At 42.0% G+C, this 15,841-nt stretch overlaps 1 protein-coding gene across 2 annotated transcripts in view; it reads left to right on the top strand.

Moving 5' to 3' along the window:
* SH3RF2 (SH3 domain containing ring finger 2) overlaps window positions 1-15,841 on the top strand; it is a 124,172-nt gene that overhangs the window by 50,022 nt on the left and 58,309 nt on the right. For both annotated transcript variants that reach the window (XM_082837177.1, XM_082837176.1), the window contains exons 3-4: window positions 9,318-9,587; window positions 12,895-12,990. In XM_082837177.1, coding sequence (XP_082693303.1) covers window positions 9,318-9,587; window positions 12,895-12,990 — 366 coding nt within the window. The remainder of the gene's footprint in view (window positions 1-9,317; window positions 9,588-12,894; window positions 12,991-15,841) is intronic.

Below are 15,841 nucleotides of genomic sequence, written 5' to 3'. Positions count from 1 at the left end.
ACATGGAAGCAACCTAAGTGTCCATCAACAGATGAATGGATAAAGAAGATGTGGCACATATATACAATGAAATATTACTCAGCCATAAAAAGAAACAAAATTGAGTTATTTGTAGTGAGGTGGATGGGCCTAGAGGCTGTCATACAGAGTGAAGTAAGTCAGAAAGAGAAAAACAAATGCCATATGCTAACACATATATATGGAATCTAAAAAAAAAAAAAAAAAAACTGGTTCTGAAGAACCTAGGGGCAGGACAGGAATAAAGACGCAGATGTAGAGAATGGACTTGAGGACACGGGGAGGGGGAAGAGTAAGCTGGAACGAAGTGAGAGAGTAACATTGACATATATACACTACCAAATGTAAAATAGATAGCTAGTGGGAAGCAGCCACACAGCACAGGGAGATCAGGTCCATGCTTTGTGTCCACCTAGAGGGGTGGGATAGGGAGAGTGGGAGGGAGACGCAAGAGGGAGGGGATATGGGGATATATGTATATGTATAGCTGATTCACTCTGTTATACAGCAGAAACTAACACACCATTGTAAAGCAATTATACTCCAATAAAGATATTAAAAAAAAAAAGTAAAGCATTTGAAATCCAGATGTAACTTTTGGACAGGAGAGGACAAGCCCAGCCACTTCAGCTCTCCTCTCCAAAGTCACTTTCCCCGCGGTTCTGGGGCACTCACGTCCCTTCACTCCTCACCACAGCCTGTCCTGCAGTGGCACCTTTACTCACCAGCCATTCTAGGAGGACCACGTACACAAGAGCAGAGACAGTAGTGGAATAAACTGCCTCTACCCATGACTCAAATCTCAATGATTATCAATATTTTGCCAATTTGGGGTCATTTGTAGAGATGTGGATGGACGTAGACTGTCATACAGAGTGAAGTAAGTCAGAAAAACAAATATCGTATATTAATGCGTATATGTGGAATCTAGAAAAATGGTACAGATGAACCAGTTTGCAAGGCAGAAAGACACATGTAGAGAACAAACGTATGGACACCAAGCGGGGAAAGCATGTGTGGGGGTGGTGGGATGAACTGGGAGATTGGGCTTGACATATATACACTAATATGAATAAAATAGACAAGTAATAAGAACCTGCTGTATGAAAATAAAATAATAAAATTCAAAAAACATATTTTGCCAATTTGGTTTCATCTCATCCAACGCCCTTATTTCTAGCATATTCTAAAGATACTCCTGGAGCTCTGATCATTCACTTAGTATCCCATTATCATTAGCATTTGAAGGAATGGAAAAATTCACCTTCTTCACTTTGCAGTTGAGGAAACCAAGGCCCAGAGAGGTTCAGTGCCTCTCTCAAGGACCCAAGTCTGTAAGTTGTGTATTACATCTAGGGGCCACTTCCAGTCCCCAGACCAGATGGCTCCATTATCAGAAACGCTCTGCTGTTTGCCTGAATCATGTTGTCACCAGTCATTCCTCTTTCAGCTCCAGAAACCTCCACATGGAGGTGAAAGAGAGAAACAACTTGGCGGAGAAAGCCAGTGTACATGTGACCACAGTTTTTTTCCCCTTAAGTCAGAAAAGTGGTGGTGATGGTGGTGGGAGGGTCATTTGACTCATCTTCCCTCCCTCTGCATGGTGGACTTGGCTCAGTTTCTCGAGCCATATGGAAGGAGACTCATCCACCAAGTGCCACACCTACAGGAAAAGCTCTCTCTGGGAATGGAGAAAATGGAAGGGGGCAGAGTGGCCTCCCAGGAGGAGTGAGATGGCTCTTCCCTCTGTCCTTCAGGCTCCCACGCACCTCCAGCCCTCCCTCACAGGTGTCCTGTACCCGCCTGTTAGAAGAGATGGCAACCAAAAAGTTTTGGTTCCCTGGAGAATTCAGTGTTCTGCCACTGAACAGCTCCAGGATCTGACACCCAGCTCATCTCAAATGCAATCCCAAGCTGTGTATTAAAAACCAGCTTATGTAGGTACCCAAGAATATGGCCATGAGCATGTCTGGGATTACCTCCTGTGATGGGGGAATGAAATCACCCTAAGGCAATCTCAGAGAAATGTCTGGAAGGAAAAATGAAAGCATGCTAATGGTGACCCTGAAAACAGGCTGCTGGTTATGAATGGTTCTTTCTCTGCCCACTGGCGTAAATCCTGCTTCCTTCCCCCTTTTCCTGCCCTAGGATCCCTGATAACTCAGAAAGAAGGCAGGAGGGACCAGGGGAAAGAAGACTGGCATATTCCTGGTGCCTGATTGATATTTGATTAAGGGAGGAAGGAAGGAATGCCGTGCCCACTGACCCACAGTGGCAGGAGATAGATAAAGAAGGAAAATGGACGGACAAAGGATTAATCTCTAAACTATATAAACGGCTCATGCAGCTCAATATTAAAAAAACAGAAAACCCAATACAAAAATGGGCAGAAGACCTAAATAGACATTTCTCCAAAGAAGACATACAGATGGCCAAGAAGCACATGAAAAGCTGCTCAACATCACTAATTATTAGAGAAATGCAAATCAAAACTACAATGAGGTATCACCTCACACCAGTTAGAATGGGCATCATCAGAATATCTACAAACAACAAATGCTGGAGAGGGTGTGGAGAAAAGGGAACCCTCTTGCACTGTTGATGGGAATGTAAACTGATCCAGCCACTATGGAAAACAGTATGGAGGTTCCTTAAAAAACTAAAAATAGAACTACCATATGGCCCAGCAATCCCACTACTGGGCATATACCCTGAGAAAACCATAATTCAAAAAGAGTCATGTACCACAATGTTCAGCTCTATTTACAATAGGCAGGTCATGGAAGCAACCTAAATGTCCATCGACAGATGAATGGATAAAGAAGATGTGGCACATATATACGATGGAATATTACTCAGCCATAAAAAGGAATGAAATTGAGCTGTCTGTAGTGAGATGGATGGACCTAGAGTCTGTCATACAGAGTGAAGTAAGTCAGAAAGAGAAAAACAAATACCATATGCTAACACATATATAAGGAATCTAAAAAAAAAGGAAAAAAAGTGGTCATGAAGAACCTAGGGGCAAGATGGGAATAAAGACACAGACCTACTAGAGAATGGACTTGAGCATATGGGGAGGGGGAAGGGTAAGCTGGGACAAAGTGAGAGAGTGGCATGGACATATATACACTACCAAACGTAAAATAGATAGCTAGTGGGAAGCAGCCGCACAGCACAGGGAGATCAGCTCGGTGCTTTGTGACTACCTAGAGAGGTGGGATATGGAGGGTAGGAGGGAGGGAGACACAAGAGGGAAGAGATATGGGGACATATGTATATGTATAACTGATTCACTTTGTTATAAAGCAGAAACTAACACACCATTGGAAAGCAATTATACTCCAATAAAGATGTTTAAAAACAAAAAGGAAGATGTGGCACATATATACAATGGAATATTACTCAGCCATAAAAAGGAACGAAATTGGGTCATTTGTAGAGATGTGGATGGACTTAGAGACTGTCATACAGAGTGAAGTAAGTCAGAAAGAGGAAAACAAATATCATATATTAACGCATATAGAAATGGTACAGATGAACTGGTTTGCAAGGCAGAAATACAGACACAGATGTAGAGAACAAATGTGGACACCAAGGAGGGGAAAGCAGGGGGGAGGTGGGTGGGGGGGTGGGATGAATTGGGAGATTGGGATTGACATGTATACACTAATATGTATAAAATGGATAACTAATAAGAACCTGCTGTATAAAAAATAAATTAATTAAATTAATTTTTTTTTTTAAATCACACACACAAAAAGGAAGGAAAATGGAGAGCTGTGCTCTCCCATGTCTCTACCTAGGACTAGAAGAAGAGAGGCTGAGACAAAAGGCTGGGGGGAGAGAAAAAGGAGAGAGATACATGACAAAAGTCACAGGACAGAATAGACTTTTAGATATAGGTATAAGGCCAATAATAAGAACCTTCCTTGCACGGTTCTCCTTCCATCCCTCAGCGTCTCTCACCTCCCTATTCTTCTCTATAACACTTACTCCAACTTGCAATTATGTGTATAGTCGTTTATTTATAAGTTTGATCTTTGTTTCACCAGGTAGACAATGCCTGGCATGGGTGGCACTCAAAAAGACGCCAGGTAAACAGTCTCTCTGGTCAGGCAGCATATTCCAGGGGCTTAGAGAGTTTGGCCCAGTTCAAGGGCCAAAACTTCCATTGGAATCTGCAGGGTTTGGGTAACACAGACTTGCTGAGTTTACTGCATAAAGAAGTATTAGTATTAGCCCCAATTTGTGGATGATCCAAACTAAGAATCAGGAAGACTTAAGTGATTTGGCCAAAGTTACAAAAGCCAGAATGCAAACCAACACCTTACTTGACTCTAACATCTGTGTTCTGTTGCACCCTAGTACCACCCCTGAACAAGTAAAATTCTCTATGAAGGAAGAAACTCACATGGTATGTCTCATAAGCCTGGCCTCAAATTTGAATGTCCAGATTCAGACCTTCTGATGATCTCAAGCCTTTGAATGTCAGGATTCAGACCGTCTGGTGATCTCAAGCCCCCAAGCAGCAGATGGTCTGGGATTTGTCAAGCCTTGATAGATCTGATGCTGTTGAGTGAGCACTGAAGTGTTCCCCCTCCTCACCAGAGAAACATGAGCACAAGGGCCAGCCAGCACTTTCTAACATATGCTCCCTTGCCCCCAACATCAGATCCAAAAGGGTTGCCAACATGAGGGAGAGATGCAGGATGGCTCAGTTGTCTAAGCAGCAGCTGGGAAGTTAGGATCCAGGACAGTTAGCTGACCCTTTGCCTCACGAGTGGAATGAAATCACAGGGGAACTCACATTTACTTTACCCAGCATTCCCCAGGCCCATTCTGCTAATCCTGCAAAGTGGTCCAGATGCAAATACAAGGTCACATTAGTGGAGTAAAACTTCTGAGAAGCCAGTCAGCAAAAGAGCCTGTGTGACTTTGTTCAACTCAGTGATTCCTGAGCTTATTTGAGTATGGAAACCTTTTTGAGTATGGGTAGCACGAAATTGTTAAAATTCAGGGCAATTTGGAAAAGAGGACCCAAACTCTCCTTTTTTATTTTCTAGTTCATGCCACTAGATCTTTCCAATAATTATTATCAGTCATATTTATTAATCTTATATGCATTCTTTTCCTCCAGGAATGGCAATTCCTGGATGTTTCTTGATTAATTCACAGATTCATTCACCAAGCATTTATGAAACATCTGCTTGTGTCCAGGGCTCAGAGACAGAGTTTCAGAGGTGTTTCAGACACAAATCCTAAACTCTCGGGCAGAGAATTCATAGCCTGGTGAATGATACCTGAGCCAAAGGACAGGATGTTTTCTCTTGGCTCCATTCTCCTGTGACGGGCCATCTCATGACCAGCTAGGGAGGTAAGCAGTTAGCTCAGCATGTTGGTTTTGGCCCCATCTGATACCAGAAGTAGAGAACCAGGCCTACCTCTTTCTAAACAAGTGGGAGTGTCACTCATGCATGGTGAACAGTTCATTACACAGGAACAGGCTGAATGCTCACTCCAGCTCAGCTTTTTCCCTTGTCTCATCACTGTGATGATTCCAATCTTGGGCTCCTTTTCTCTTACCCTGTTATCAATCCATATGCCTCCTTCTTTATTTTCCAATTGGAAATAAGCTCAGAGCTCATTGGCAGCTAGTCCTCCTGCTGTTTCTGAATTCTGCTTTTTGGATATTTCACTGTTATGCAGTTTTGTTGTTTCTGGGTTTTTAATATGTATTAATCAGGACTTTTTCAGTTTCAGGGGTCAGAAAATAACTCCAAGCAGTTTCAGTAATAAGCAATACATTGAGGATATCATCTCATTTAACTGTGTATCCTTTAGGCACAGTTGGATATAGACATTCAAATTTTCTTGTGAAGGCTCTATCCATGACTTACCTGTTTATCTCATGATATCTCTAGTTCTGCTGCCTTCTGCAGCTTCACTCAGGAAGGTGTGTCTGCTGGCTGGGAAATATCACCACTGGTAGTCCAAGGCTTACCACCTCCAGGCTCATGATCCAAAAGAAACACTCTCTTCTTGGGTGTCTATATATCAAACGTCAAAGAGGATTCTAACTGACCCTATTTGGGGCACACGCTTGCCCTGTACCAAGCTTTATGCCAGGAGGATTTGGGCACTCTGTTACCGAGCCAAACTTGGGTCCCCTCACCCGCACAGTAAAGCCAACCTACTGACATCAGGTTGTGGTGAAGGAAAGTGTGGCGTTTACTGCAGGACACCAAGCAAGGAGAATGGGTGGCTAATGCTCAAAAGACCAAAACTCCCTGAAGGATTTCAGGGAAGGGATTTTCAAGGCAAGGTGAGGGAGAGGGTTGCGGGGTGCCGGATCAGCTCATGGACATTTTTCTGATTGGTTGGTGGAGAGGTAACTGAGTGGTATTTTGGGAGTTAACATCATCAACCTTTTGGATTTAACTGGTCTGGGGTCTACGTGTATATGGTCAGCATGCAGCTAACTTTTTTCACCTGGGGAGGGTTTTAGTATCTGTAAAACAGCTCAAGGACATGGCTAAAATGTTACTTATAGTCCTTAAGGAGGAACTGAAGGTCCTTGACTTTGTATTATGGCTAAACTATTATGTTGTCTCACTTGACTGTTTTTTTTTCTGCATTTTCTCATTTTTGATTGAATTTGTTCTCTGGAACTCAGGGAAGGCCTAGGAGGCTAAAGCTGCTTTACAAACAGGAGGCAAGGGACATGGTGGGGGTGGGTGGGGGTGCTTCTGTCCCCAGAAAGGCCTTCACAGGACCTTGCTCGGTTATATAACTGGCCAGCTTGGGCCACATACCCATGTGTATGCGGTGTGACCAGAGTGAATAACATGCCCATGAGAAGATGGAGAGCAAATGGGTGGATCCTCAGAGAAGGGATGGCTGCCATTTTATTACCAACACACATAACTACTACAACATAATTTTACCACTAATGCCTCTGCATACCCCCTGCTTCCTTATTTCAGGGTTCTGTGCTTTATCTTCCATCAAAAGCATGGACCTCGTGTGGCTTTCACCTCACCCTACTGAGATGACAAATCAATAGACAAATTACAGGTGCATAGAAGTATTAATCCTTTTGAATCTCAGAGAAGGAAAGCTTTGTAGGCACACACACAGCCTTCCACTGGATTATCTGGCTTTCTGAAAAACACCAGGAGAAACATTTGGTAATGACCTGGCTGTGAGACCACCACACCCACTTTATCCCCATTCTCCCTCCCTCCTGCACCTGTTGAGACAGAAAACAATTGGGGTGGTGTTTTGTTTCACCCAACAAAACAACGGGTGATGGCTGCTGAAGAACTTGGAGTCATTTTCCCTTGAGAGAACCATTGCTGACTGGATAGAATCAACCAGCTGAGTCTCTTCAGGCAGGTGCTTAACTTTTATGCGAGGGCTCTAGAGTTCAATAATTCATGCTCGTGCAGCCAGCAGCAAGCAGATGGCATTCAAACTCTATTCAGATTGTGATTATAAAACATCATCCCAAATGAGTTTTATGATGGAAAAACATACTAGGTGACTTCAGCGGGATGAAAGAGAAATCAGGGCTTTGACGTCAAATGAACGGAAGTCAGTCTCGGGGCCGCTGTACATTGGCTGTGTGACTTTGTCTGAAGGTTGAACGTCTCAGAACCTGTTTCTTCGTCGATAAAATTAAGATAAACCTACTTCACAGGGCTTTGAGCTCCTATAAATGAGATAGTACTGTACGTGGAAAGTGCAGTAGTGCAATAATGTAGGACACATTTCTATGGCTTGCCAGAAACACAATAAATGCTAATTTCCTTCCCCTCTTCAGATTCTTTCTCTCTCCTTCCCCACCCCCACCCTCTTTACAGCATGGAAGCCAATGTTTTCTATAAGTATGAATGTAGAACTGAGAGTAAAAGGGGAGAATGAAGAAAAGAGGTGATGAAAAGAGTCTTCATGTTAAAAATAGAATTTACAGTTTGCTTCCACAATAGTTTATCTCACCTGAGGGGAGATAGAGAAAAGATGAAGATGGTCAGGCAATTAGTACTATCACAGGGTTTCAAAGTTTATGCACCTTCAAAGAGATTTAAGCATTTTGTGCAGTTTTAGTCTTGCCGTCAACACTGAGCCCTACATTACAGGTGTTAATTCTAAGAGGTGTCATTTATTGAGCACATATTATGTACCAAGCAATACACAGAATGCATTATCAATATTTTTTAGTCCTCACAGCAACTCTAATGAGGTAGACATTCTATTATTACTCCATTTTATAAATGAATGCGGTTTAAGAAAGATGAAATAGCTTGACCACAGTCACACAAGAGCAAAGAGGTGGAGTCATAATTCAAAATCAGTATTCAGATCCCAGAAAGAGTCACAGCCTCACTCAAGTTCACATAGTTGTGGAGTCAAGTCCAAAATCCTGTTCCCTGCATAGTGATTAAGAACAGGGTCTGGGCTTCCCTGGTGGTGCAGTGGTTGAGAGTCCACCTGCTGAGGCAGGGGACATGGGTTTGTGCCCCGGTCTGGGAAGATCCCACATGCTATGGAGTGGCTGGGCCCCGTGAGCCATGGCCACTGAGCCTGCGCATCCGGAGCCTGTGCTCCGCAATGAGAGAGGCCACAACAGTGAGAGGCCTGCATACCGCAAAAAAAAAAGAACAGGGTCTCTGGGCTTCCCTGGTGGCGCAGTGGTTAAGAATCCACCTGCCTATTCAGGGGACACGGGTTCAAGCCCTGGTCTGGGAAGATCCCACATGCTGCGGAGCAACTAAGCCCGTGCGCCACAACTACTGAGCCTGCGGTCTAGAGCCCGCAAGCCACAACTACTGAGCCCGTGCGCCACAGCTACTGAAGCCCACACCAAGAGCCCATGCTCCACAACAAGAGAAGCCACTGCAATGAGAAGCTGGCTCACTGCAAGGAAGAGTAGCCCCGTTCACCGCAACTGGAGAAAGCCCGCACACAGCAACGAAAACCCAACGCAGCCAAAAATAAATAAATAAATGTATATTAAAAAAAAAAGAACAGGTCTCTCAAATCAGATTGTCAGAGTTCAAACCCCATATCTGCCATTTCCCAGCTGTGTCACCTTAGGCAACTTCCTAAACCACTCTGTGCCTCAGTCACCTCACCTTAGAAAGGGGAATAATAGTGTTTATCTCAAAGGTTAAACAAGATGACCCACGTACGGCACTTAGTACATAGGAAGTGCCCTGTATTTAGTTATTAATATGATCCCTTGTGTCCCTCCAGCCTCTAAGCCATACATATTTTATTGATCCGTGACACTGCAGGTGCCGCGAGCAAAGGCCTTGTGCAACTACCGAGGGCAGAATCCTGGTGACCTGAGGTTTAATAAGGGAGATGTCATCCTCCTCCGGAGACAGTTGGATGAGAACTGGTACCAGGGGGAAATCAATGGAGTCAGTGGGATCTTCCCAGCCAGCTCCGTAGAGGTCCTCAAGCAGCTTCCCCAGCCACCCCCACTCTGCCGGGCCCTCTACAACTTCGACCTGCGTGACAAGGACAAGAGTAAAAACCAGGACTGCCTGACCTTCCTCAAGGTAAGATTCTGGGCAGCTACCAAAGTCACCAGTGACCACATAAAGACTGGCAGAACCTCGAGTTTTTGTTTAATATTTGCTGATTGTTTTTAATTATATTTTATCCATAAATGTATAAATGTGTGCCTATATATGTAATGTGTATGTATAATTCAAACATATGGTAGTAAAGTCGCCAGAGAAATCTAATAGGAGTTTGATGGGAATCCTCAAACCTTTTCTATTGCAACTGCAAAACTAAGTATCTGCACACTCACTCATTCATTCTACAATCACTTTTGAGCACCTGTTCTTTGCAGACACTGGGGAGACAGCATGAACAAGTCACAGCACCTACCCTCAGGCAGAGTAGTGAGATAAATAGACACTTGGACAGAAGATTACAGACACAGTTTAACAGCGTGCTGTGTAGAACTACAGATCTTACCTTTTCATTGTGTATCTGCAAGTTCTGATCACCTAGTACTACACGTTTACAACACTCTATTTTGTTTGTAAACATTGCATTCAAAACACTCCAAACAACACAATAACATAATTATATATCTTTACACATAAATCACCTCTTACAAGATATATTTTCCAAACACATTAGTTACCCTAAGGTTTTTTTCCTCTTTTTTTTTTTTTTTTTTTTGGATGATTCTTCAGCATTTGCAAGTAAGGACAAGTCTACTAAAGTCTAGACTACAACCATCCCTCAGTATCTGAGGGGATTAGTTCTAGGACACATTGATTCCTGAAGATACAGAAGCCGCGGACAAGGAGGGTCGACTGTACTTTAAATCATCGTATTCAGTACTTATTATTCTGTAAACATTTGAATTCTCTCTTAGAAACCAAAGTTGGGGTGATTTTCATTCTTTGCTACTTATGATAAGTAGCAAATACAAGTACAAGTGGCACTGCTACAATAGCTCAAGAAAGGTCTTTTGTTTTGTAAAACATTTTTATTCCATCACTACTGGAAATGAGATTTACTTAAGATTCACTCAAACTAGATAACCCCACTGTCCTCCATATTTTGAAATACTGATCTTTGTTATTGTCTTAGCACCTCAGAGTGAGTCCCCTAAGGAATGTCATTCTGTAGCTGACCTGTAAACTTTATACTTTGACTACAGCTGGAGAAGGGCAGTTCAATTCCACAAGCGTTTATTGAGTATTTACTTTGTGCCAGGCATTAGACACTAAGCTCTAGGGACACAGCTGGGGGAAGACATAGGCAGGAAGCAGTACCTGCTTTTTTGCCCTTTTCTGGGAATTTGCAAACTGGGACACTTACCCATCTGCTTGTTCGTTCACTGAATCCATCCATGTGCCAAGCTGTCCACTGGAGATAAAGTGATGAGTCACTGTCCCTGACTTCACAGAGCCAGCAGTCTAGTGGAAGGAACAGACACATAAATGGGAAATGAGGACAGAGGACCCAGAAGAGAGGATTTGATCCCTTCTGGAAGCCTATTGAAGGCCAAGACTACACCAGGATATCTCATGGTCTTCCTAAACTCAGCATGTCCAAAAAAACCCAAGATCTTCTCTCCAGAAGTTTTTATTCCTAGTATTTTCTATCTCAGTAAATTTTCCAGTTTATTCACACATGCATTTATTCATTCATGCATGCATGCATTCAAGAAATATTGTTTAAAAACTGTGAATCACTATGTTGTACACCTGAAACTTATATAATATTGTACATCAACTATACCTCAATAAGAAAAATTTTAAAAAGGAATGATTGGTTGACTGCTATAGGGGAGCCGCTATATAAGATCCTAGGGACAAAAATGAACAAAACAGATAAGGCCCTGCACACATGAAGTTTATGGTCTGATGGGGTGGACAGGCATTAAAGAAATCATAACCTATAAATATGTAATTACAGGTTGTAATAAGGACAGAGAAATCTAAGAAAGGGTATAATAAAATAATGGATTTAGATTTGGATTCATCTATATTACTAAGGGGCATAGATCAGAAGATCAGAGAGATCAGTGGATGAATATTCAGATTTAGATTGATAACAGGCATGGACAAGGAAAGGTATTCCTGATGTGATATTAAGTGAAAATTCAATGTATCCTATATGACATCATTTGTAAGAAATACAAAATAAGCCAAATGAATGTATTTGCTAGGAGTCAGAGTAGTGGTTACCTCTTGCTATGTGACAGGAAAGAGTACTAAGAGCCATCTTGGTGCTGGAAGTATTTTATATCTCTTACTCTGGGTTGGGGTTTTGTGGATATATTCAATTTAAAAAATTCATCAAGCTTTACATCTAAAATGTTTGTACTTTATTGCATGCCTATGTATATTTTCTGAAAAGTTTTTAAAAATCAGTGTGTCTCTATGCACATATATTTTATCCTCATAGAAAAGAATCTGGGAAAAAATGTGGCAACCAAGATGTTAACAGTGGTTGTATCTATATTGTGATAGAATTCTTTCTTTGTTTTGCTTATCTGTGTTTCCAAGTGTTTCTACAAATCTCCCTATAACCTTTGGTAATAAGAAACATTCAAATAAAAAGCCACTTCATGTTTGATACATTAAAAATTAAATAGGGGGACTTCCCTGGTGGTGCAGTGGTTAAGAGTCCGCCTGCCATTGCAGGGGACACAGGTTGAGTCCTGGTCCGGGAAGATCCCACATGTCGTGGAGCATCTAAGCCCGTGCACCACAACTACTGAGCCTGCGCTCTAGAGCCCACGAGCCACAACTACTGAAGCCCATGCACCTAGAGCCCATGCTTTGCAACAAAAGAAGCCACCACAATGAGAAGTCCTGAGAAGCCTGCACACTGCAACAAAGAGTAGTCCCTGCTCGCAGCAACTAGAGCAAGCCCACATGCAGCAACAAAGACCCCACGCAGCCAAATAAATTTATTTTTAAAAAATTTTTTGGAACAATGAAAAGTGTTCAAAATCAGAATGCAATTCATTCTTCCTTTTGCTAAGCCAAAATTCTATCTCCCTACCTCTTCCATCTTGGTTTCTCCATCAGATTAATTTAAATGAAAAGCCCAGATTCTGCTGGTGATGGAAAATTAGAGACATTTCCAAGTTTTCCTATTGGATTTCTTCAATGCTCCAAATTATTTCTACTCCTCTTTTGGTCTTGGTGACCCAAATACTGCCCTTTATGGAGAAAGATTATTTTGGTGGAAGATTTTGTAAATAAATTGTGAAAGAGTTACATTCCTTGCCCCTTATACCATCTGAGACTCCAAGCCGATCTCCACTGAAGGCTTTCAGCACCTGAAAACTGACAGTAAATGCTAACCAGGAGACTTTCTCTCTTTCAGGATGATATCATCACTGTGATCAACCGAGTGGATGAGAACTGGGCAGAAGGCAAGTTAGGAGATAAAGTCGGCATCTTCCCAATCTTGTTCGTAGAGGTACGTGACTATCAAGTCTACATCTGATTCAAGCTTACTCAGAATTATACATGTGCTACAGTGAGTAATTCCTATTTGATATGAGGCTTATTTCAGAACTAACTAAAGTCTTGAAAGAAAAGATGCTAGATGATAATACCCATTTCTGGCAAGAGTGTGGGAAAATGGGCCTTTTCATTCTGCTGCTAGGAGTACAAATTGGTGCCGTCTCTCGTTTCCAGACTCAAACTCCTATCAAGGATGTTGAAAATGTACATCTCCTTTGAGTCACTAATTCCACACCTGAGAGTTCATTATAAGGAAGTATTAAAACAAGTGTGCAAAGATATGTGTACAAAATGTGCAAAAATGTTCATTGTAGCATTGTGCATAGTGGTGAAAAACCAGAAATAATCTAAAACTCAACAATAAGGGTTTAGTTTTTTTAAATTATGGTGATGGAAAAATATATACCCATTAAAAATAATGTTAAAGGAGAATACTCAATATCATGGAGTATCTGGTATTATGGAAATATGTTTGTGATTTATTGGTAAGTAAAATAAAGTTTAATGAGTATAAAGTTTCAGATTTAGAAGATGAAGTTCTGGAGCTCTATTACAATGTGGATAAAATTAACACTACTGAACTCTATACTTAAAGATGGTTATTATAGTAAATTTTGTTATGTGTTTTTTACCACAATTAAAAAAAATTAACTGCTTGAAACTAGCTTTGTAAATACATATGTGTATATATAAATGGATAAAGGGCTAGAAGACTATGTACCAAGATATTAACAGTGGTGATCACCAGATGGTGAGATTCTAGATAATTTTCATGTTCTTCTGCTGACTTGTATTTTGTAAATCTTCAGAAATGAGCACATATTACTTCTATTGTTTTTTTAAATCTACTTTGAAAAAAAAAGAAAGAACACATGCTAGGCTATCTACCTATTTCTCCAGGATAGTAATATAACCTATAGCCCCTAACCTCTCTAGCCATCATTCTCACCCCAGCTTGAAGCAGGTCATTACAAATTTAAAAGAGAGGTTTCACGGTTTAACTGCACTTATTGGGTGCTTACCAGGCATAAAGCATTAAAAGCTAGCAGTGCTGAACTATAAAAGAAGTAGAAGGTATGCTCCCTGCCCTCTAGGAGGGTGGGATGAAACAGAACAGAGGTAGAGTTGGAAAGAAGGGACCAGTTCTACCATTCGTAAGAGCCGAAGTGGGTTCTGAAGTGAATGGTGTGCCCAGAACACTGCCCAGCTGTCAAGGTTCCCTCACCCTCTCATCTCAATCTGTATGGAAGGAATGAAAGATGGAAGGGAGGGGAAGAGGAATGGTCCAGAGAGGCTGGTCTTCCTACTCTCTTCACTAAATGATGGTGCTTTTTCTCTTGGTGAGCCCCCTCCCAGGTACAGCCACCCAATTCTCTCTACGTGTTCAACTTCACTCATTTTATGAGGCTCAGCTAGAAATCTTCTTTTTCCATAAAATTCCAGCAACTAGTTGAATACTCAGTTGTCTCTTTCTTCTCAGAACACCTGATGGGTGTGTGGCTTGTACTTCACAGGCTAGCCCAACACAGAGCAGGTACTTCATAAAAAAAATTAGCTTCACAAGTGAATGAATGAAAAAAATATTTGGGAGGTGGTCCGACTGACCAGGAAAAAAATTCAGAGAACATACCTTTCAACGTGACCCTGCCCTAAATATATATTCAATCATTCAACTTATTTTTCATTGAGTGCCTGCCATGTCAGGTCCTGTGCTAAGTTCCAGTGATACAAGACAGATATGAGTCCCTACTTTCAAGGATTGTAGGGGCAGACGTGAATAAATAATTATAAGTGTGATGAATGATGCAAAGAGTGAAGGAGAGGGAACTATTGGGGGGAGGAGAGTATGATGTTCAACTTACCTGGGTAGGGTGTCGGCAAATGCCTTGTAAGCCAAGATCTGACAAATGATGAGGAGCAAGCATGGAGGGAAGAGTGTTTTAGGGAATGGAGGTAACATGTGCAAAAGTCCTGCAGGATGAGGAAGTGTGGTGCCTCCAAAGGACCAAAGAATACTAGAGCTGGAGCTTAGAGAGTAAGAGAGAGACAAAAAAAAAAAAAAAAAAAAAAATGAAGCCAGGGAAGCAAATGGGACACACACCACAGGAGACTTTGTAAACCTTCCTGCATTAGTCAGGATGAGCTAGGTTATGCTATGGTAATAAACAGCCCCTGTATCTCAGTGGCTTCACAAAGAAAAAGTTATTTCGAATCCATATTACATGTTCAGCACAGAATGGTGAGAGGCTGTGCTCACACAGTCACTGAGGAACCCAGACTGATGAGGCTGGGCCATCTTGTAGCCGTGCCACCTGGAACATATGGACTTCCTAGGTTTCATGGCGGGGAAGAGTAAAGAAGAGTGAGCTGTGTATCAGCAAAGGCCTCAGCTCTGTGACATTTGTCACTCCCACTCATAGTCCATTGTCCTGAACCAGTCACACAGTCCCACCTGGCTTGAAATCAGCTGAGAAGTATAGGGGACTACTTGCTGAGCATCCTCACCTCTGCCGTATCATAAGAAGTTTGGACTTGACCCAGAAGTCAGAAGACACCACTGATAAATTTAAAGTAAGGCAGTGACTCCATCAGATTTGGGGTTCTTAAAGATTGCTCTGGATGCAGTGGGAAGAATAATTTGAGGAGGAGGGATTTAAAAAAAGCAGAAAGATCAATTAGGAGGCTACTACATGGCTCAGTTAGAAAATGACTGTAGCTTTGACCAGTAGATTGGAAACAACTGGACAGATTCCAGGACCTCTTAGGAGGTAGATCCACAGGAGCCGGGGATAGGGGTGAGGAAG

Source organism: Leucopleurus acutus, assembly GCF_964270905.1.
Source record: "Leucopleurus acutus genome assembly, chromosome: 3".
NCBI lineage: Eukaryota > Metazoa > Chordata > Mammalia > Artiodactyla > Delphinidae > Leucopleurus > Leucopleurus acutus.
The sequence above is the reverse complement of the archived record's forward strand: the minus strand, read 5'-3'. Positions and strand labels throughout refer to the sequence as shown.